This window comes from Lipophrys pholis (genome assembly GCF_963383615.2).
Source record: "Lipophrys pholis genome assembly, chromosome: 10".
In the NCBI taxonomy this organism is placed as follows: Eukaryota; Metazoa; Chordata; class Actinopteri; order Blenniiformes; family Blenniidae; genus Lipophrys; species Lipophrys pholis.
Genome location: NC_137640.1, coordinates 9776426 through 9799137, shown reverse-complemented (window position 1 = coordinate 9799137; position 22712 = coordinate 9776426). Strand labels below are relative to the sequence as shown.

General features: G+C 42.7%; 2 protein-coding genes across 3 annotated transcripts; one reads left to right on the top strand and one right to left on the bottom strand.

The window, feature by feature from the left end:
- The first annotated feature begins 284 nt into the window (after nt 1-284).
- Nucleotides 285-9470, top strand: LOC308116001 (signal-transducing adaptor protein 1-like). The gene is made up of 13 exons (XM_080473943.1): nt 285-415; nt 2471-2542; nt 2729-2848; nt 2949-3005; nt 3387-3538; nt 3951-4079; nt 4201-4270; nt 6039-6141; nt 6261-6350; nt 7695-7763; nt 7913-7963; nt 8093-8215; nt 8311-9470. The coding sequence occupies exons 1-13, from the start codon at nt 329-331 to the stop codon at nt 8373-8375; spliced, it is 1188 nt and encodes a 395-aa protein (XP_080330069.1). The 5' UTR covers nt 285-328; the 3' UTR covers nt 8376-9470.
- Nucleotides 9332-21787, bottom strand: fsd1 (fibronectin type III and SPRY domain containing 1). 2 transcript variants are annotated; one of them, XM_080473942.1, is made up of 13 exons: nt 21601-21787; nt 18786-18881; nt 18565-18696; nt 17300-17401; nt 16524-16546; nt 15976-16097; nt 13662-13871; nt 13475-13573; nt 13225-13372; nt 12984-13066; nt 11765-12016; nt 10997-11085; nt 9332-10897 (listed from the first exon to the last, which is right to left on the bottom strand). In XM_080473942.1, exons 1-13 carry the CDS (start codon nt 21613-21615, stop codon nt 10787-10789), a joined length of 1482 nt encoding a protein of 493 aa, XP_080330068.1. In that variant the 5' UTR covers nt 21616-21787; the 3' UTR covers nt 9332-10786. The 2 variants fall into 2 exon arrangements, with proteins under 2 accessions (XP_080330068.1, XP_080330067.1); XM_080473941.1 differs by having other exon boundaries at nt 13213-13372; nt 21601-21780.
- Nucleotides 21788-22712: the final 925 nt, after the last annotated feature.

Sequence of the window (22712 nt, the reverse complement as noted above, 5' to 3'; positions counted from 1 at the left end):
GAGTGCAGAAAAGAGACAAACATGCTCATCATCGCATAAATCAACCGGAGAAGCTCATGAGATCCATTTCGTTACTTATGTTAGGAGATGTAAAAGAGATGACGACAACAACATAACCTACTTTCCGAAGGGCCGTGCCCTGTAGGTGGTTTCCAACCTGATATTTACGGAGAGCTCAGAAATCTTTCTGGGGATTGTTTTTGGTTAGCCCCGCCCCCTTCCCGCCTGGGCCAATCGGGAGCAGCACAGGTAAATGCTGTTGCTGGAAAACTCCGCTCAGTTACACCGAAACCTGTGTGAAACAGAGAGGAGCGTCTCCTGCACCCTGATGGCAAAACGTGTTGGGAAACAGAAGATCCAGCTGCCGGATTGTTATTATGAAGGATACCTGGAAAAGAGATCCTTCAAAGACAAGGTAGGCGTTCAGTGAAATATAGAAAGTCTGTCTCTTTTTTTATACAGTCCGTAAGTAACTATTTCTTTTGGTTAGCCGTATTTCCATGACAAACAATTCAGAAGGTCATTTTGAGCATTAAATGTTGTCAGTATTTATGTTTTTAGGATAAATTCAAGAGAAGAAATCTGTTTAAAATCGGGTAATTAAATCAGAAATCAGAAAACGTTACTGTCATTGCTATAAAACAACAAAACTTTGCCAGTGCAATCAGATTTCTTCTCAAATAAGCAGATTTGAATAAAAAAGCCATATAATTCCGTTTATAAAACTTTTTTTTCTCCACCAATAAATCAATTACTTGCTGAAAACCCGTTTCTACTGTTCGTGTGTGTGCTGCTCTCTGATGGAGCGTTACTGTGTTCTTATTGCACCTGGAACCTGCTGATTTACTGCTGCTGTCATCATGGACCTGCAGGCATTTGCATTTTTTAATCAAGTGATTTTTTTCCTTCTCTAGTGCTTAAACTCTCTCGTACTTGTTACTGTGAAACTACAGAGTAATTGTTCACTCACTGGCTCATTACCAACCAGTGAAAAGGCTGGGATTGAACAGTATATCATACCTTGACATGGACTAGTTCATTCTGAAGTATTTTCCATAGTGTAACCAGTCAGACTGCTTTTCTGATCTTTGAGCAGTAAAGGCAACTGCACAGAGCAATAAAAGGGTACAGACAAAACAAACAAAAAATAAGGAAAAAAACTGGCACAGCAACTTCTTTTGTCCGGCCCCCTGCTTTAGATAAGTCAAATCTAAAATCTATTTTGTTCCATATCTGTGTGGCCAAGCTTCTATGAGTGTTTCTTTTACCGTAAGATTAGTTACTTAGTTCCAGAGAGGCAGGCTAATTATCAGGAATGAGGAATAGAATGGTTAAGAAATACAGAGGAAGAGAGAGAGATTTTGATTTATGACTCAACCACAATTATCAAGTGTATCCACCACATCCTGACTCTCACGCATATAAACCAACTGTCCATTTCATGCCTGACATTTGATGTTATGTTTCCGAGATAAAGCAGGGACACTTTGACACTCGTCATCTGCAAACTAATCACAGCTTACATGCCTCACCCCAACCTTAATCATATCCTAACGTGCCCTCACCTTGAAGATTACTGATTTCCTTGGTGGGGACCTCGGTTTTGGTCGAGGAAGAAACCCTGACCTTAAACATCAAACCAGCACATAAGTCACAGAACTCTGGGGTGGTGTCAGACCTCACACGCTATGATTCAGCCACTGTCATGGTTGTGATTCATTAATAAGAGGGTGGTTTGTCGTGGTTATTTTTGTTTTTCACCAAACAGGAAGAGATCTGGTTAAAAAAAAAAAAAAAAAAAAAAGAATACATAATAAACCGTGCGTCTCCTCCCTGAGTCTGTTTTCAGACTGAATCCCTCATGTGACTGTAAACTGATAACAGGCGTCAGTGTGAGGACTCTTTTTGTCAAAGACCAGTGAGATGTACTCTCCTCTCTGTACCTTCTCGCTCACTTGTTAGGACTTTAGTTAAGGACAGGTACAGACGGTGGAAGGATCTGCTTTGCCTGAGAAATAGATGCTCTCAATTTGTCTTTTGAACGATGGTGATTTGCTGTGAACACTCCTTAACTTGGGAAGGTGCGCATCTTCACTGAGCGTGGCGGGTGAAGGAAGTTGAGCACACGATTGCGTGAGAGTGTGAGTTCCGTCCTCGGTAGCTTAAGTCTCGCGGGGAATGAGACTTAGCAGCTCTGAACATTTCGCAGCTCAGTTTTTTTTCCATACTGTTTACGAGCGGCAGTTACTTTTTATGAAACACACAAAGCTGGTGTTGGTTGGAACACGCAACAGACAATGGGCACACACGCTCACACCAAACTCCAGGGCCACAGATTTTCCAGGTCCGTCAGTTATTCTTGAACCAACTCTGACAAATCAATGTCAGGATTATCATAGCCTGGTATCTTCAGTGGAGACATTCAGTTGACTCAGCATGATATTTTTCTTTGTTTTTCTCTCCATTGCAGACGTCTCGTAAACTGTGGGCCTGTCTATCTGGAAACACGCTCTTCTTCTTCAATGAAAAGAAAGATGCCGACGTAAGTTATAGCTCAGATTCAGGTTAATATAAAGCAATAGTTTGGATACACCAGTTAACTCTGTGTGTGTGTGTGTGTGTGTGTGTGTGTGTGTGTGTGTGTGTGTGTGTGTGTGTGTGTGTGTGTGTGTGTGTGTGTGTGTGTGTGTGTGTGTGTGTGTGTGTGTGTGTGTGTGTGTTTCCTCAGTACATTGAGAAACTGGATCTCTGTGGATTGATCGCCATCACAGACGACTCCAGTCAAGACAAGAACTTGGACGCAGCCCGGTTCAACCTGCTGATGAAGGACGGAAATGTCAAAATCGCTGTGAGGGAACAAGGGCAACGTTTTCTAAATTGTGTTTTAGTTCGACCCTACGACAATTTGCATTTATCTTACCATTTAGTTTTCTTTGACGTTTCTATAGGCATCAAACGCAGAAGCCCGAGAGCTTTGGAAAGGCTTTATCCTCTCCGTGGCTGAGGTGTGTATTCTACATCGACCATTTAAAACTTGGCTCTTAATAGATTGTACTTATTTATTTATTCTGAAAATTCACAGATTCACCAAGTGTTTCCCAGGATTGAACAGAAACCATAAAATGCGTTCACTAATAAAAAAACATACATATGTAACGATAGAACCCAGCAGTGTTATTAAAACCCAGTCAGTTTATTACAAGTTGGAAGAAGGTGTCTCCTCAATGAACAAGTTGTTTACAATCTTGTTTTTTTTTCTCATTTATAGTTTTGACCGAAGCACAAGTCAGATATCAGATCTGTCCAAGTTGTTTACTATCGTGAAGGATTATACTGGTTTGTATTTTAATACTAGTGTACAAATTAAACTCCCCGTCTCCCCGCAGCTGTTTGTGCCATCCTCCCTCAACCTGCTGCCAGGGCAGATCCACATGCTGAGGGATGCTGTGGAAAAGGAGAAAGAAAGGATAAAAAATCTCCCTTCCTCTGCCACAGAGAAATTCAACCCTTACGTTAGCATCAGATTAGACACGCCAGCGTAAGTGTGAACTTTTATTCACATTTGAAATGCTTGGATTATGTTGATAATGCTGAGAAAACAGTGTTTATGTCTTTCATTGTTAGGACTTTACTTGATTTGTAGAGGAGGTGACATTTTCTTTTTCTGAGGCGTACATATCCTCTACAGTCTTTCTTTAAATATCTATGAATTGTATTGAATGGATTTTTGGACATTTCAAAATTAAAACATAACTTCCGACACGGATGTGTTTTATATCACAACCTAAGCGGCACTTCTGCTGTAAAGTAATAAATAGTCTTTTGTCGTTACGACACACTGTGAGCCTGTCTGGGAGGTTTTGATTTACTGCCACTTATACCAGGATATACTGGGTTGTCTAACAAGCGCCACCGTGTTCTTATCTCACGTTGTTTTGTTCTTCCTGCAGCTGTTTTCACAAAGTGACTCGCCTGGAGGCAGAGCTGCTGCTTGATAAAGAAGCCAAGAGAGGAAACCTGCTGCTGCGGCCGGGGAGTGACGGGAGCTTCGCCATCACCACCAGGCAGGACTTCGGAGGGTACGCACACAGTCTGAAGCTAGACACACACACACACACACACACACACACATATATTATATTATATTATATATATTACATTGTATTATACCTTCCTGGTTGTGTCTCTGCTCCTCTGCAGCTCTTTATTCAGGCATTACCGGGTGACTCGTAAACCCACCGGAGGCTACATCATTGATGTGGACAATCCTGTAAGTATTCAAACTCCGGCCATGTTCAGTGGATTTTAATATTTGCACCCGGCAGCATGGGGCTGTAGCAGCTGTCTCTCTCTCTCTCTCTCTCTGCTTTTTGTACGGAGTTTACATGTTCTCCCTATGTCGATTTGGTCACTTCAACTACGTGACCAATCACTGACTCTAAATTGTCACGTATGTGTGAATATGAGTTTATGATGGTCTCGGTGTTTTTCCTGTGATGAACTGTCCAGGCTGCACCCTTCCTTTGGCTCCCAAGACCCTAAGTTGGATAAAGCTGTACAGAGCATGGATTATCGCTAAAAATAATCTTTTCATGGCAATATTCAAATTATCTTAAGCAGACATGGACAATTGGCAGCCCGCAGGCTCCATTTTACTCCCTTTCCTATAATATTGGAGTTCAGAGGTAATTGTTGCTCATTCGAACCAAGAATCTGGTGAAATTACTCTAAATTACTGTATTAATGACTTTATTTTGCAGTAAAAGTTATTAAATACATGTATGTTGGTTAAAATCAGACATGCAATTAGTCCTTCTGCATAGAATGGTCTGCCATAATCCCCATAAGTCCCTTTGCCGTATGTTCATCCGACACATTACGGCCCTCTGGTAGGCAGGGTTAAACCTTTGCACCTCTCCCTATAATCAAAGTTGCCCATGCCTTCACTGCTCGTGAAGAGAAGTTACAGCACACTACACTACAGTCCGTCAGTTATGTTCAAACAACTTGGTAAATAGATCCTGCCGTCTTTACTGCTCTTTGACACCTGCCCTGCTCAGATAAGTTTAGATAAGAGCAGACGTTATTAATCCCACATCAGGAAATTTGGTAAATTCCACACAGGTGCAGCCCTCACACACACTTTCCAGTAACAGTAACAATACACAGACGCGCCTAAAGAGACTGACTCTGTTATTGTTTTTTTTTATAAGCACGAACAAATAAATCAACTTTAGATAATTGATCTCGGCGAAAAGGGGGAGGTGGTTGAGGGTAACCGCTGAGTCAGCAGTAAGAATCTCCGACATCCCGGTACGTCTTGTGAACAGTGTTATATAACTTTAATGTGGCTGCTGTTGTTGTGACTCACCTCTGATCTTTGTATTAAGTCACAGTCATTAACTATTGTTTTGCTTGTCTCACTTACATTGTCTAGTTTACGTTGTCCCTGCAACCACAGCAGTTTTATTCACAGTAATGACTAGGTAATGTAATAAAGGAACTGGTAATGTGTTAGATGCTAGTAATGTTCCTACATAATTGTGTAGTATCCGTTGCGTAATTCTTTACATTGTGTGAAGGTGGAGTGGTAATAAAGCACTCTCCTCTCACAATGCAAATATCCCCGATTTAAGTCTGTCCTCCATGTGTGTGAATTTCTCTCTGTCTCTCATTTAAAAAAAAATATATATATACATCAGATATATCAAACGTTGAAATTGATACCAGATGGCATCTAGTATCACGTTTGACTTACATTTTGTTGTTTGAGCGGAAAATGCTAATTGCTCAAGTCGAGTTTTCATGTTCTCCCTGTGCGAGCAAGTACATCAATTTCCTCCCAGAGGCTGAAAACATCCACAGTCAACACCAGCTGTTGACTCTAAACTTGTGTGATTGTGGGCTTGTGTGTTCGCCCGGGTGCCCAGTCCAGGTTGACCTCTGTGTCAGCGGGGAGTCAGCTCCGGCTCCCTGTGGGTGAAGTGGTTGTGGCCGGCCGAAGAATGTTTGTGAATAAGCGACTGCTCTGTGTGCAGGTGGAGTGTACCACGCTGCACAATGTCGTCACCTATTTGGTCGACAGAACGGATGGAGTTTTGATCCCCCTCATCCTCGAAGACCAGTACGCCAAGAATATCTGTAGGTGCAAAATCTGAAAATCCCAACCCTCTCTTTCCCTCTGAGTTTGTGTGATAACCGATCCACGCTTCACGGTTTCTGTTTTAACGTTTTTTGTTTACCCTGGACTCTTTTCACAGCTTTCATTCGATCGGACGATGAAAACGGAGAGATGAGCGTCCAGCAGGACATCCTAGTCTCCGTCCCACCAGGCGTCCCTCGAAGACCAGGTACAGTGTCCCTCAATGCAAACACACACATACACACACACACACACACACACACACACACACACACACACACACACACACACACACACACACACACACACACACACCTCATAAACTCTCTACACTGTTCGTCAGACGTCTTGTTGCTCTAGAGGCGACATGTCAGTGATTTCAAAAGTCTCTCCAGTACAATTGCATCAGCTAATCTTGTAATTACTCCAAACCGCAGAGACAAACTCATTCACTCTATGTTCTGGTTCCATAACGTGACATTTTTAACAATACGTGTAATAGTTCAACGTTGTCTCACAATCCTATTTAGACCAAGTAATACAGTTACTTCCTCAATGAGAAAACCATTTCAAGTGTTTTCATTATCCCAGGATGTCTGCATGAACCTCAAAATGACCGAAACTTTGGAAAGAACAATATGTTGATACCACACCGTGATATGAGACCATCTACCATTTCAAATATTGTGATAAAGGATTTCAATGTTGTTTTTATCTTCACGAAGCCGATTGACGCCAAAGAGGCTGTGTTTTCTGAACTTCCCAGACTCTAATATTTGTCTGTGGCCCTTTTACCTTTTAGCCACACCAGTGACGCTCATTTATCAAAAATGAAAAAGCGCAAACAGCCTTATCTACAGTGCAATATCAGTGCACGTCACCCGGTCCTGCCTATTATATTACCTTACGAACCAAAAGGCTCTCAAACCACTGCTTTCTTAAGGTGGAATGACTTCAGTCCACTGATCCACACCCGCTCAATCCCTCATGATCTGTCAAGGTCTGGTATTGCTCTGGACTTCATTCTGAATGACTCCATGACGACATGTTGATGCATGTAGTCACTAGTCACTGCTCTCAGTGCAACTCAAGACGGTTTAACTTTGAACTAAGGACATGCATCAATATATCTTTGCCAAATACAGATGTCAGGATGAAGCTGTGGTGCTTCACAGCAGGATGAGCTATGGTGCACATTATGATTATATTATGTATTCTTTTTTTTTTTTAAACTGGATCTCTTCCTGTGTGGTAAAAAAACGAAAAAAAACACCAAACCAGAAAATCATTATGTCCATTTTTTTCTTTTACAAAACTGTTTTTTTTTTTTTTTATTACTCCTCCCCATGTCCATTGTGTGTTCGTATCTGAATCTGGGTGATTGTCATGAGCATGCGAGCACAAAAACAACTATAATACTGAACCTATACATGTTAGATTCAAATTATCAAACTCTTGAGGAGGTACACTGTTTACACCTTTGTTGTCAGACAGGCACATGCAGCAGTGAAAAATTTCTTAAAATTTATAATTTTATATTATATTTTCCCAGAAATGCTAAAAGCTCCTGAGCCTGAAGAAACACCGGTGAATGAACTGGTTTGCAATCTGGATGGGACCTGTGAGTATCATTCACCTGCCAACGCTCCCCTCAGAGGGTTTTTACCGTCTATCACTCCTGACGTTTAGCCTCTTTCTTGGAAACGTAAACTGGTGTGACTTCATTTTTTCCACAGCCGTAGTTGTTAACCAATGTCTGTGTTCAAACAGTGAGGACAAAACATACAGAGAAACAAGACTCCTCTGCTATGCAGCCGTCAGGTAAGTCTGTCCCCCGTCCTGTCTTTCTAAGTCAGTGGCGCGTAGGACACTCCCTTTACCGACATCATTACTGAAGTCACTGCACTGTTTAAACCGGTGGGGTTATTTTTGTGTGTTGCGTGGATACAGATAAGAAACCAACAAAGAAGCCCATACTGCCTCCATCTCCGGCTCCTCGCAAGTCATCAAACGTGTCCATCTCCACCAACTTTGACCCCAGGGTGAAAATCAGCCCAGACTCCAAGAAACAAAGTAAGTCCACGTGTGCAGGTCTTCACCCTCTTTACACGATAATACCGATGATGAATCTCCGCAACATATTGAAGGTTTTGTCTGTCGCGTTGCAGTGACTGCAGCAGCCTTATCAGAACTAAAGCAGAAGCTGGAGCAGAAGGCAAAGTGTCAGGAGTGACCTCTACTGGTTGGAGCCTCTCAGAAGTCGGAGCTCGGTGTGAAAATGTGCCACTTCAGAAACCGGGTCATTTTCAGGTCCGTCCCTGCAAGACGCATCCACAGAGGGGAGAGGACAAGACGATTACACACAGTTAATGTCCGGCTCGGCTCCTCCACGCCGGTCAGCTGTCAGCAGTCTACTCCCTGTGGACATTTACACTTTATCGATTCGCCCGACTTGAATTCATAAATCAGCCGATTACAGAGCGGCGTGTGCACGCCACACTGTCTTCACAACTCCATCCATGAATGGTGGCGTGTTCTCTTGCTTGAACTGAATCAAATGTTGATTTATCAGTGTTGTTTCCTTGTTTGTCGTCATCGACTGCTGGTTTTAACGATGCACATTTAAATAGCTGAGCTTGACAGTCAGCTGTGCAGTGGTTAGCACCGTTGTCTCACAGTGGAAGAAAAACAGGTTAGACTCCACAATGGTCATTTTCCTCCTCGTGTCTGTGTGGGTTTTCTCAGGTATTCTGGCTTCCTCCCACAATACAAAGACATACCATACATGTTTGGTTAGCTTGGAACTAAGATCTGTGTGTGTGTGTGTGTCCGGTCAGCTGGAACTGACTACATCCCTCCACCCTGAAACCTTCAGGCTCTTTATATTTGAAGTAAACTTACAATGGAAGAAAACACAGGATATGAGATGGACTCCTGTATATTGAAGTATTGTAAATATATATATTTTTTCAGTTGACTAAAACTGTTGTCACTTTAAATCAAACACACGTGAACATTTTCTAGTACGTACCAACCAGTCAAAGCTGAATGTGATCGGTTTCATGAAGTTCGGATTGTCTATTATCAGTTTTACATCATGTTTACTGCTACTGCTTTTTTATTTCTTTGTTTATACTTGCTTGGACACTTTGTTTTAATACTCCTTGACACAGACATCCAGGAACAGATCGCTCTCAGTTGTTTATTACCTCAATGAATGATACGTTATAGTGGAAAAATGGACCTATTTACAATAATCTGTGACATTTTGTCAGCCTTTGAAATAAAGTGAACATAAATCTGAGTTGGACGGGTTTTGTTTTAAAGCATTGCAGGTTACAAGTCATTCAGGAAACACAGAGAGAGAGAGAGAAACGTGGCAAAGCAAGACGGTTACCATGTGTAACGTGGGACACGGATGCTACTCTGAGGTCAGGCAGTTCACACACAAGGATGTTAATAATATAAACTTACTACTTTATTACCATACTTCCTCAATTAAGTGCCTCTCAAAGCTGGCAAATGTTTGTAGGACAATTTGTTAGCTGGAGCTACTGCCTAGCTATTTATTATATTTGGACTGTGGGCAGTCCGCGAACTTATAAAATCTTTTCTTTGCTGGCCGATAAACACGTTATTAGATACAGACACAGAAAAGGAGCAGGGTGCAGTCAGGCAAAATGCGGAGTACAGAGAACGAGTCCTTTCCAAAATTCTGAAGGCCAAATCTGAGCACTTGATCTATTTTCACTACAGGGAGTTAAAATGGAGAAACCTCCAGCCGTCGTCGTGTGTTGACACTTCACCACCTTCAACACTGCCTTGATTTGAAACAAATTCTCAGCAGGAAGTTAAGAGGACACGCTTTCTTAAACATATCGGCCCAGACTATGAGGTGAAATCCAACCAACACTGTTAGGAGCGCACGCCGTGGCAAGAAATCAAATGCAACTCATATGCGGTGAACGTCCACTGGCCTGGATTCAGAACTGAAGTCAAGTCGGCCGTGCTGTCCAGAAGCACTTTGATTTTAGGTTAAATAGGTCAGTTGGTGGGAAGAGACGAGGTCATAGCCACAAAACCACATAAATATCAAGTTATACGGACATTGACGGGATACACGGTTGTAAATAGAAACAGGGAGCTATGTTCTCGCAGTGAACTATTAGTGTCTTGATAAAGACAACTCGATTTGGCCTGTCAGCTTGGAAAAGAAGCAGGAAGGCACAGGGAGAAGAGCAGGACGGGACAGATGTGGACCCTGAACCTGCCGCTGGCGGCGTGACCGTGACGGTGATGGAGATGAGGGGAGGACAGCGGCCAGCGCTAAGTCATTGCTCTAGCAGCAGTGGGATCGTGCTAAATGAGTGTGCGGAGAGAGGAAAACTAGAAAGACGACACTTAACGTGTCCCGAGCAAGCGCAACAGCCAAGAGTCACACACTTGAAGAGTTCTGTCACAGAGTAGATGAGTCACTGGTTCCCCGATGCTCTTTTTAAACCTCACGGGGCCGAGACGCCGCTTGTGGAACAGGTAAATCCATCGTACTCCGGTGATGTAACGCTTCTTTAGCACGGCTTGAACTGAAGTCAGTGCAGGCGGGGGGTGGGTGGGGTGGGGTGAGGGGGGGGCGCTGCAGCGGGTTTATGTGAGACTGGCGTTAGAGCTGCTGGTGCCGCTGTTCTTCCTCTGGCCGCTTTGCACCACACTGGGCACCTGCAGGCCTGTGACTACGGAGAAACTGCCGTTCCACACCTGCAGGGGGCAGCGCAGCGCAGATTAAAAACTCAAAGACAACACAAGAGCGGAGATTATCCGAGATGACAAATGTTCCTGGAAATAGGCTTTTCTCACCATAAAAGCTGGAATGACAGGCTGCTGGAACTTTGTTTTGAAACTGTGCATCAGCTGCTTGGTTTTGGCATTGTAAAAAGACAATGTACCTGGAGAGAACAAGGAAACAAATGTGAGGGAACTTGTGCATGTCACAATGCTTTATGGCAATGCATTGGACACAACTGGAAAACCTGTTTATTTATCTATTTATTTTTTTAATGTGGGACTGTCCATAAGAAACTTGCCAAATCTTTTATACCAATGAACAAATATTTTTTCTTTGCTGGTAACTGTTGAGATCGCGGAGATAGGGATATCAGAGAGCTCAACACCAGAAACTGTTTGCTGTTGGAGAGAAAAGATTTAGCAAATTTCTCATGGCCACGACAAAACTCACACAATCAGCTCTGCAGTTCATCCCCCAAAATGCATGTTCCTCACAAATGTGGAACCATTTTAATAAACAAGCCTTGAAATGGTAAAAGATTAATTGCAGGAAAAAAACCCAGTTAATCTACTAATCATACATTTATTTGATTCTTTTTGTGTAGTCTGTATACAATTATTTTAGCCTAAGTGTTTAATGTAAAAAGTTTATTTCAATGTGTGGACAAGTTCAGAAGGTTTAAAGGTTCTGATTTATAAGACTAAAGTTGAAATGATACTGAATCACTGCAGCTTATTGAGGCTTTCGCCGAGTTTTAAGTTCATTCAGCAGCGAAGCAAACAACTTCACAGACAAACGGCAATTATCTGGAATCCAAGGCTGCCGTTGGATCAGCTTACCTTCGTCGTAGTTGATGTAGACGCCTATACTGTTTGGGATGGGACAGTCGAGGGTACGAGCCTTGTTGTTGTGCTTGGCTGTGAGGCTCTGCTGCAGCCAGTTGTTCAGGTGGATGCACCAGGAGGCGCTGCTTTTACCCAGCTGGTCGAATCGGCCGAGGCTCCGCAGCGCCACGCCGACGGCGAAGGCCTTGCTCTCCTTATCGAAGCGCACCTCCCAGTACTGCTGACCGGCGTCGATCACGGTGTCGGCTGCGACGAGACATTTCAGTACACGTTTACAGTTCTGCTGTGGTTTGTTGAGAGTCGAGAGTACACGTTTCTGGAACCCTGAACTGGATTCTCAGGTTGGTGACAGTCGTGCGATTCATTTGTAAAACCAGTGGTGTTAAAAAAATTTAAAATAAAAAACCAACTCAATAGACAATGACATCAAATTTACAAGGGAAGACGTCGCCAACAATTGTTGCACCATGACGTACACATTGAGAAAGATGAGCCTCTACATGATGAGGCGTTCAGAAAACCCATACATACGGGCCAGTTGACCTCCGGGTGTGTCTGAGAAACATCACATCCCAGTGTCCTTCAAACCAACAGACACACTCAGACAGAAGGTGGACCATCCCAACAACCGCCCAGCACACGGTCACAGGTGTAAGCCGTAAAGTGCAGCCAACAGTAACATAACCTTTATTTAGGAGAAACTAAACACTGAACAAGTCGATGGACCGACAGAGAAGGGCGAAGTCTTCAAGCCCACAACGTCGAGGAACGGACATATTCGCTGGACGACGGCAACGTCCACAGTTTGGACAGAGAAGACCGACGGTTTGAGGAAGTGAAAGAAGTAATCTGTGTGAATAGATGATGAGGTTTACATCACAATCTCTCCCTCATTTTGGAATACCTGTTTTTTATCTCTATCTCTGTTGAAAAAATGAATCCTGGGCCCTCTGGCCAGTGAACACAGAGACCATAGGTCATTAGCAGTATTTATTTGTATGGCGCAGCCAAAGATATCCAAGCATGAACAGATGAAGCCACGTGGCTGAGGGGTGAAACTTCTATCAAGACATATGTCTGACCCTAACCCTAACCTTAACCCTAACCCTAAATGGCAATAAAAGATTACTGGATCTGAAATCCCCTGGTCATATAATCTCACCTAGTTTTAAACATATATGGTTTTGTTCTTATTTTGTTTGTGTGTTCTTACCCAGCACTGTGTAGGACTCTGCTGTGAACCTGTCTCTGCCAGGACGGGCTGTTGGCGCTCTCTTTGGAGACATTAGCGCTGACCTGATGACACGGGGGGGGGGGGGCAGAGAGAAAAGAGAATCCATATGATTGAAATCAATCAAAATTATAGTAAGAGTAAGACCAGAAGCACTAAGGAGGTGTCTTAAGACTCCAGTTAATGGGGAAAAGAATTTAACACAATGTACATTTGTGCAAACCTGGCTGGGGAGTGCATTGGGGAGTTGGTTCGGTTCTTATCTTTGCGGATGTCCTGTATCTTTCCTCCACAGCTGTCCCACTCCACACTCAGGTCCTCTATCTTCAGGTTTTGGTGGGCTGAGCCAGAGTCCAGCTTGAAGGTGAAAGCTGAGAATTTTTTTTTTTTTATCAATCCAGTCAGAACGGACACAAAAACCCAATATTTGCATTTTAGTGAAGGAAAACAAATTCAGTGTTTGAGATTCTCACCGTGGGTTTCAAGTGTAACTGGGTCAGAAAAGTCCCCAGCCACAGCCTTGTTGCATGCCTTCACTCTGAAGGTCATGTAGCGGGTGTCAAAGCGCAGACCTGAGAATTAAAAAAAAAAGAGAGCGATCTCTCTTTGATCAGACTTCTATCACCAACTCCAAACATCTGTTGACAGTTTTCCTCCCACCAGTGAGCGTGTGCTCCATCTCCTTTATCCCCTCCACCACCATCCAGGGGTAGTCCTCCCTGATGCGTGGCGCCCCGTCGTGATTGGTGCGTCGATGTTCAAGTATGTAGTGGTCTATCTTGGTGTCCGGCTCGGCTAAGGTCCAAACTATGGCCACCGTGTTGTCACATACCTGGCACTCCGACACCTGGATCTCTGGAGTGGCAGGAACTGGAAGCACAAAGACCACTCATTACAGATATCAACGAGAATCCACTTTCTGGACTGTTACAGTCTCTTTCTACTGCAGAAACATGTCATTTAAGTCAGTAAAGACACTGGAGAAATTGACTTAAACTCTTACTATAAACAATTTACAAGCTTGGAAGTGATAAAAAATTAAGTTGTACTTTTAGGTACTTGTCAGTATGTAATTTTACTCATACAATTTAAAACCATTTTGCTAACCGTAGTAAGTAACCATCATTTCATTAAAGCAGTCTCGAAGATGGACGAACTGTCGTACAAATGTTAAAGTTGCATTCATAGATTCCCACCACTGGGGGGCAAAATCCCCCAGAAATAAAACCCCAAATCCAAATACTAACTGGAATGTAAAGTGGACTGCAACACTGCTTATTGTACACCGAGACAACAAAGACAAACGTCACTATTTGTATTGAATCACGTTAATTTCGCCAGCGTTGAACGGGTGGCGTGCGGCGGCTTCGTGTGAACTATTGAGCTCAGAAAAGCAGTTTCGGAGGAGGCTGAGCCCTACACCAAAGGCGGAGGCTGTAAAACCACACAGTGAAGACAAGAAGTGAGGAGGACAGTAGCACAGACACACATTGACAAGTATCTGTGGTTTCACCTTGCATTTGAGTTATTAATATGTACAGTAAATAGCAGGAAGTGGAACAATTCAAGGCGACCAAAGCGAGTCTGACACAGAGATTCAGATCTCATGTGATTAAACTCGACCTAAATGGTGAAGAACAAAACTGACTTTTCGTGAAGTCTAGTGCCTTTGTGTGTTTACGTGTATGTTTTTCTCTCTTTTCTTTTAAAGTTTCGCTTCAGAAGCAACAACACAGTCAGGAGGAGACTCCTCCATATAGGTGAATCTTTACCCCATGCATGGTTTGTTTTGTTTTTAGGTATGAATGTGAACACTGATTTACTAACTATTCCATTGTATTTCTCTTTGTCAATTGAGTAAAAATGCAATTTTTTTTTTACTATCCAATGTGAAGTACTCAGTGGCAGATTCATTTTATGACTGAGAAAAAGTTTTTATATGGGAAAAAAAAAAAATCCTCTTCACTCAGTGTCCCTTCCTTTTTCAACTGGGATGGAATTATTAGTTAATAAAGTCAAAACTCGTTACAAATATGTGCATCACTGGCCTTAACGAGTTTTTGCAAAACAGACACATTATCAGATTTAAGTTGCAACAATGTCTGCATGTTAAAAAGGTCAAATATTCAAAATACAAAACTTTTAAATTTGTAAAAAAACACTCCTGGAAAGTTGAGCACAAATAAAACCTACAGAGTTTCTCAGGAAAGTCTGAGTAACAGCCGAGTGGTCTCGCAGGTGCAAAACGGTTTCTGTTGTGGGTGAGTTTAGCGTGTCCTCTGACCATATATATCTTCATCTTCACAGATGTTTTTCAACCTTCACCTTAATCTATAGACATAAGCCGTGAACTCAACCCACTTTTTTGTTGCACCACTAGCGAGGATAATCTGACACCAAAATAAGCACCTCAGCCTTCACATGGCTATAAGCGAGACACGTAAAACTATTCAAATAGCTAAACTAAAATACACCAACCCAATCCACACTAATCACAATATCGTTTATTTTTGTATTTTTTTCCCGCAAAGTTCCCATAAATGACAATTTGAATGGTTTTATCGTTGGGTTTTCATTGTCTGATTATATTTTCCATTTTGATGAGAAACCCGACATCCAGCATTTTATGAGAACCACATTAGGACACGACTCTAAAATAAAGCCTATTCAGCCACTCCGTTTCCATAGAGGAAGTCATTACAACTGACGCTGCAGTCGTGGAGAGTTTTTATGCCAAATGTCCTTCCTATTGCAACCATGAGTCAACAAGGAGTATCCGCCAGTCCAGGTCAATAGTTAACCTGAGTCACCGCCTTCAGATTACAGTACACAAAGTTAAACATATGACTTGTAGCATATGTTTAATTTAGTTTTTGCAGAAGACCAGACTTCGTCATGACACTGTATCTGCAGGTCTGTTGTAATTTTGTGAGCAGTTGTTCGCCGAGTGTCTTTGTAAGAAAATGGAGCAGACCTGGAAGAAACTTGAGAGCCTGCAACATCTCCCTCTCCTGGCTGAAATCCACCATCAAGTGACTCATGTTGTCACTCGCGTTAGCCTTCAGGGAGAGGCGAAAGGCCGGCGCCATAGTCACGCTGCGGACAAAGAGACACAAAAAGAAAGAAGCACACCAACACATGGGCTCGTAACAAACGTGGTCCATTATTCAAGTGAACCAGAGAAAGAGGGCGGGAAAGAAGCACACGGAGGACTGCAGTACACCTCACTAAGGGAGCAAGCTACCGGCTACATCTCTGTAGGGACCACTGATCTCATCGCCCCGATCAACAATAAGAATCCAGAGCTGGGGAGGGCGCAGCATTCATCGACAGGAGGGGCTCACACAGGATGGGACAGACTCAAAAACACAGCAGAGAGGAGAGGTTTCCATAGTGCTCATTGTCTATAGAATGGGCGTGGAGGCTACATGTCTGAATGCATGCATGCTACAGTAGGAGATGGCTCTCTGGTTACAGGAGGCTATGGCGAAGGGGAAAGCAATGGATGGCTGAGTACTATACCTATCCTTAATGTCTTTGGCCGCCTGGAGAGGAGAAGCAGAGAGCGACAGCAACAAGGAGAGAGAGGAGATACGGAGCGAAGAAAAATCTGAGTTCAAGCTCATCATGTTGTCATTGTACACAAAACAATGCTGCCGATGGTTGTGATCGAACAAGTGCTAGTACGACACCACAAGGAGGAGAGATTAACTCAGAATCATTACTGTGGTAAAGTTTCAGGCAGGTGTACTTCATTGCCCCCGTCCATCGCGAAATACCAGCAGGAAGGCATTGGATTGGCTGCAGAACAAATGTGTTCATCGGCAGGAAATAACAACCTCAAAGTTACAGTCAGTGTTTGGAACTGCTAAAGAAATGGTGTGGCTCCCCACAGAGCTCTGATTTGAACACAATTAAATCTGTCTACATAATCTGAAGCAGAGTTCATCCATAGACGATCTGTGCTTATTTCTCGGAGGAGTTTTAAAACAACTTGCCTGTGACTTTCTTCAAAAATGCCAAATCGATCTTGCTTTGAAGTAAAAATGGCGGTAGCACCAAATACTCATTTCTCTAATGCCGACTCAATTTCCATTAGGTGTAGTAAATAATCCAACAATGCATCATTTTTTTTAATAAAACACTCTTCCTTTTGCCCTCTACACGCCAGCCTAAAACTTTTGCACAGTACTGCATATGCACAGAGAAATTCACCATTAGTCCTTAACAGCTGTTAACAGTGAGTAGGAGGAACAGTGTGGCAGCAGTGCAGCAAAGCTGGGAGCTCCTTCAGATACCTGGGTGAAGCTGTCCATCTCGGAGGAGCAGAGTGTCTGGTTGGCCAGCTCCAGCAGCTCCTCGGAACTCTCCAGGGCTTTGGAGCAGGAGCTCAGCTGACTCTGAGAGAGAAACAGCAACACACCAGTGAAACTGAATACATCTGCAAACTCTCACACGTTCGTCCCGAGCATAATGGCACCGTTGTGCTCCCTGCAGAAGCTACGGAGTGAGCTGCATCATTTGAGAGTCATGGCAGGGTCCTGAGGCTGCGCGCGGCATGGCTGTTGACCTGAGATTAATTCCACAGCAGAACATGTTATGTAAGTGTACCTAGGTTAGAACCAATGCAAGAAAAAATAAAGGTTTACTTGATGATGAGATGTTTAACGACACAAATCAGAAAATTGGAACTAAAAAATAGAAAGGAGATAAAGTGAGAGATGATGCCATTAAATACCGTACCAGCTTTCAAGATTCATGTTACGTCTTACAGACAGTGTGCTATGATATCTCACGTTCAAAAACACTCATTGACTGAACTATGGTTACCTTATTTTGTGTGGTAAGTTTGTAAATGAATCATATTTTATACACTTTCTTATCCTGTGTTAATCAGTGTGAGTCAGCGGTTTTAACCGCTTCTATTTATGAATCATTTATCCACAACGTCTAGAAGCGCAGCAATAAAATAACAAGTTAATCACACAAAACCAAATCCTACAATCGCTAGCGATCGCTTGTTTTAATGTGAAAATAAAAACAAAATGAAATCGCACTTGCCTCTTAAAGCCTGTGTAAATAAAAGCATATACATGTAGAGTCACACTGATTCTGTAGAGCCATTCCAATTGACTTGATATTCTTGTCTTGTTAATCTACTAAGCGGTCCACTGTTGAGTACATGACAAGCCGTAATAACTCTGGTGATATTAACTAGGAGCTACAATGACACAACAATAATATCTGAGACATAATGTTGTGATTTTTTATTTTTTTTTCTTAATCTCTAATTAAAGTTTATTCTTTATAAACTGTAAATAGGAGCACAAGCTTGGTTCGGATGTGTTGCTGCCATAAAACGAAAAATGAGCTGATCATTTTGATGAAAGAGTCACAACGTTTTCATTTTCAACATCTGAGATTTTTTCGTTTGATTGTGTATAAAATACAGAGTCGTGACATTTAAGTTTTTACTTGTGCTTTACACACCATCCAAACTTTTAGCGACGGGATTGTACTGTTCGACATTTTGCATTCATCAAGACACGGCGGACGCCTTTACCTGCAGCTCATATGTGCGACTGGCTCTCTCCTGTTTGATACGCGTCACCATGTTGTCCTTCATCTCACTCAGAATGGAGTGGAACGAGCAGAACTCGGACTCCAGGTCCTCCTGGACTCGGTTGGAGTTTGCCTGGAGTCAAAAACACACAGACACAAAGACAAAACTGGTAAAGTCTGTGAAGTCTGGCTCAAACTAAAGCGCGCTGTGTGAATTCATACCTCTAAGTTCTCCAGGCTCTGTTTGAGGGTGCAGATGAAGTTAGAGATCTCCTCATTTTTGGTGGCCAGTGTATGGGTGATTTTACGCAGAGACTCCTGACGGAAGAAAAACAGCACGCATGACACAAAGATACTGCTGTTAAGAGATTTTCCTTGAAAACCTTTGGTGCTTTACGCCTCAAACCTTTCTGCCACTGAGAGACGCCCGAGACTAAAAACCATTGTGTTTGTTTCCCCAGACATCCACCTCATTAACAGCACTCTCTGTCTCGCCTGCACATGACAAATCCACAGGCAGCAAACTGCAGAGGGCTACCAGAACCGCAGTGAAGGTCACCCGTTGGCCTCTGCTCCTTCTCAGAAAACACTGCCAGCTCCTGTTGCCCGAGCAAGGCCCCCAAAAATCTCAACCCATCCCTCCCATCCTGGACAGCAGCTGCCCCAACCTGATGCCTTTTCAGCGAGCACTTCAAGTCATTCTGATGGAGGACCAGCAGAGTTCCCAACAGCTTTGGATTTGTCGGCTATTGCAAACCTGAAATTGGAGCAATTATCAATCCAAAAGCACTGAAATACACGCCAACTGTGAATACAATAAGTTATTGTTCCCACTGTCAATAGCAACTGTAGCATATTCATTTGTTTCACCTGCAAGTTTGGAGGAAATACATTCAACATGCATGAACCAATCGGGAGTAACGATCATGTTTTCGTCAGGTAACCTATGCAGGACACGATACATGAATTCTTAACCAGGTCTTCATTTTGAACACGAGTTAACACAAATTTCAAAAAACTAAAATCAAGCAGGCCTGCTTCATACACACTCCTCATTATGGAACCCATACCGATGTGTAAGGTTCCTCAACGGAGGGGCTACGAACAATGGGAATATTATGGGGCCATGTGGGGCCCAGAGCTGCATCCCAGTTGCAGTAGGTCGCTGTAAAAACTCGACAAGTTTACATTTAATGTTGCAATAACTTGCTGTGGAGAAATACTTGTTAAGAGAAATATTAGGACAGACACTTTCATTATCTATTATTGCTGTGTTGTTGTTTTTTTGTAAAAGCATTTTGTCACCATTTTTTAACTATTTAAAATGTTCAAATACTATGAACTGGACAATTTCAACACGTGGACGATGGTAAAAGGTTGCTTCAAAACTTTTTCTTTTTTTTTTTTTTAATGTGTGAAACATTTTTCGGCATTTACATATAAAAAAAAAAAAAAAAAAAACAGTTGGAAAGTATAAACCAACAGTCAAACATAATTCATCCCAGTGAAAGTCTTTAAAAAGGTCCTGCGAAATATTGTGGCTTTTCCAAGAAAGGGACTCTACAAATGACTTTTTAGACACATTGGGAAGCAGATTTAAACAAAGATGTGCTGTCACTGTGGATAGTTTCATGTGCACTAATGACATTAGCAAACATGATTACATTTACTGTCGCTAGGCTGCAGGGTGTTGCAGTGGTTCGTGTTCTTTCCTAACAGAGAGAATATTGAATGACTGGGTTTTCGGGCATTTCTGTGTCGACTTTCAATGTTCTTCTTGTGAATGCGTGAATTTTCTCCAAATAGAGGTCACTGTAATCATATGTCTTTTCATGGCCTTCCCCAGGTGTAAACTACCCCGCCTTCACCGATAGACAGGTTCGACTCCATCCGGATAAATGATGACAGATGGAGGGAAGTTAGGATAGGAACAACTAATGAAAGTCATTAGTAATTATTTGACCTTAAATCATAGAAAAATCTTTGGTAATTTAATTTATCCAACTAGTTAACTAGTCAAGTACTAGTCGTAGGAAACTATTACGACTGGTTGTCCCAACCGTAATGAAAGTTAAAGACATATGTTGGAAGTAAGGACCTAACCCAGCAGGATTTTTGTCAATAAGTCTAAAGCAGAACAGTTATATAAATTGTCATATTGTACACAAATTTCAGAGATCCTACACTAACAGAAAAAACCCTAAATGTTTAGAATTCCTATTAAATCATGTATTCTCTGCTTGCCATGATTCAGCATGTCTCATTCGTGGAACATGCTGATGGAGCCAATATGCTCAATCCTGATGAAAGTGTTAGAAATGCTATACAAATTCTAATTAATTACAACAGAAGCAACTCCCTATGAGTTTTTGTTTTTTTTCCTCTGGTAAAAGGTTGGGTTTTTTTCCCCACAGCTTCATATGCTTGCTCAAGTGTGATTAATTTTCTCTGTATAAATGATCCTCCTGAACACAATGTGAATTGAAAGAAGCCCTATGAAGTGCCTCCTCCTGGGCTGAAGTTGGGAACCTTCAAGCCTCAGATGTGTCACCGATCTGAGAGGAACACAGAGGACACTCCACGGGCGGAAGGATGCGCATGTATTAATCTAATAATGCAGCAGCGCATTCATTAAGCAGGCGACTTCAAAAGGACTGGACACACACTATTATCCTGCCCGGACCTCGGGTGGGTCCCCGTCGCTCTCCACTGCTCTCATGAGGACCCACAATGAAAAAGCCCCATTCATACTGAGAGGCTGTGTAATGTTTGTTGATGCGAGAGGAGCTGCGCCAGGGCCCGCTGTCCCTGACTGTTACACAGAACCGCCGTCCGTGAAGCGGAGTCGTCGACCAACCTCACGTTCGACCGGACAGAAACTTAATAATTGCAACAACACGAGCGAGGTGGACACAAGCACCAACCGCATGCACAAACTCCCTGATTACACAGCCGTCCCCCCCTCCTTCCTTTGTACGCTACGCCCTGAAACGGCTTCCCCCATCAGAAACACCTGTTCCCCGGCTCCGGCTCATACCTTCTGGTCTCCCATCGTATCGCACCGACGAGCCTGCGACGCTCCAGCCGTGAACCGCTGCGTCTCCTCCGTCCCCCCGGGTGCTTTCTGGAAAGTTTACTAGAAGGGCAGAGCTGGTGCTGATGCTGCCGGGGTGCAACGCATCTTCGGACGGACACCAACCACCAACGCCTCTGGGCCGGAGAGCGGAGAGCGCATGCGCTCGAGGAGGATTCTGGGAAAGGAAGTCCGTGTAATCTAAAGCAGCTCATGGTGCATTCACTGCGGTCGGAGAAAAGATAACTCTGCTGCAACAAGGCAGATTCTGAATTCTTACATTCAGCTATTCAGCTTTTCTTCTTCTTCTTGTTCTTCTTTAGCCATTTTAATTTACAGAAATCAAGAGAACAACAGAGCACAGCAGAGAGAGCTCAGACTACAAGAGAGAGGCACGTGAAAAACCATAGAGCTGAGCCCAATCACAAAGGTCTCCCAGGAGTTTAACTCTATGGCAGATTAACTAGGAAGGTTGTCTACGGTGGCCTGAGCCAGCAGTAACTATAAGCTTTACCATTTGGGAAGATTTTAAGTCTTATCAAAATAGTTGAGACTGTGTAGTTTCCCTCAACTGAAACTGGGAGCTGGTTCCACATATTAATTGCCTGCTTGCGGTTATAATTCTGCCCCCATTTCTACTGTCATAAGCTCAATAAACCTCCAGTAAGCAATATGAATTGATGCAGGGAACAAAGTGTTCTGATGGAAAACATGGGACTATAGCCCTTCAAAATATGATGGCGCATAGTTCTTAAGAGCTTTGTGTGTTAAGAGATGACATTTAAATTTTACTTCTAATGTTTTTACAGGAAACCTGTGAAGAGAATCTTTGTGTGGAAGAATTTAAACGTCTCCTGCTCATTCCTGTCAGCACTCTCATTGCAGCATTTTCAATCAACTTTTTAAAGAGTTATTCAGACACCCTGGTAATAGATAATTAAATAGTCTAGTCGAGTGGTAACAAATGCAAGGATACATTTTTTCCAGGTCACTCTTAGCCGACATGTTTATGATCTTAGTACTCTTACTTAATAAAGGATTCATTATTAACAGTCTCAATATAGATATATTTTGAA

Bases quoted from the DNA above. Each gene is read 5' to 3' on its own strand.
- fsd1 (XM_080473941.1), bottom strand. The intron at 16,547-17,299 runs GTATCTGAAGGA...TCTCCTCTCCAG, and splicing joins AGATGGACAGCTTCACCCAG to GCGGCCAAAGACATTAAGGA. The intron at 10,898-10,996 runs GTGAGAAAAGCC...TGCCCCCTGCAG, and splicing joins CTGTCATTCCAGCTTTTATG to GTGTGGAACGGCAGTTTCTC.
- LOC308116001 (XM_080473943.1), top strand. From the start codon at position 329: ATGGCAAAACGTGTTGGGAAACAGAAGATCCAGCTGCCGGATTGTTAT. The intron at 2,543-2,728 runs GTAAGTTATAGC...GTGTTTCCTCAG, and splicing joins ATGAAAAGAAAGATGCCGAC to TACATTGAGAAACTGGATCT. The intron at 6,351-7,694 runs GTACAGTGTCCC...ATATTTTCCCAG, and splicing joins AGGCGTCCCTCGAAGACCAG to AAATGCTAAAAGCTCCTGAG.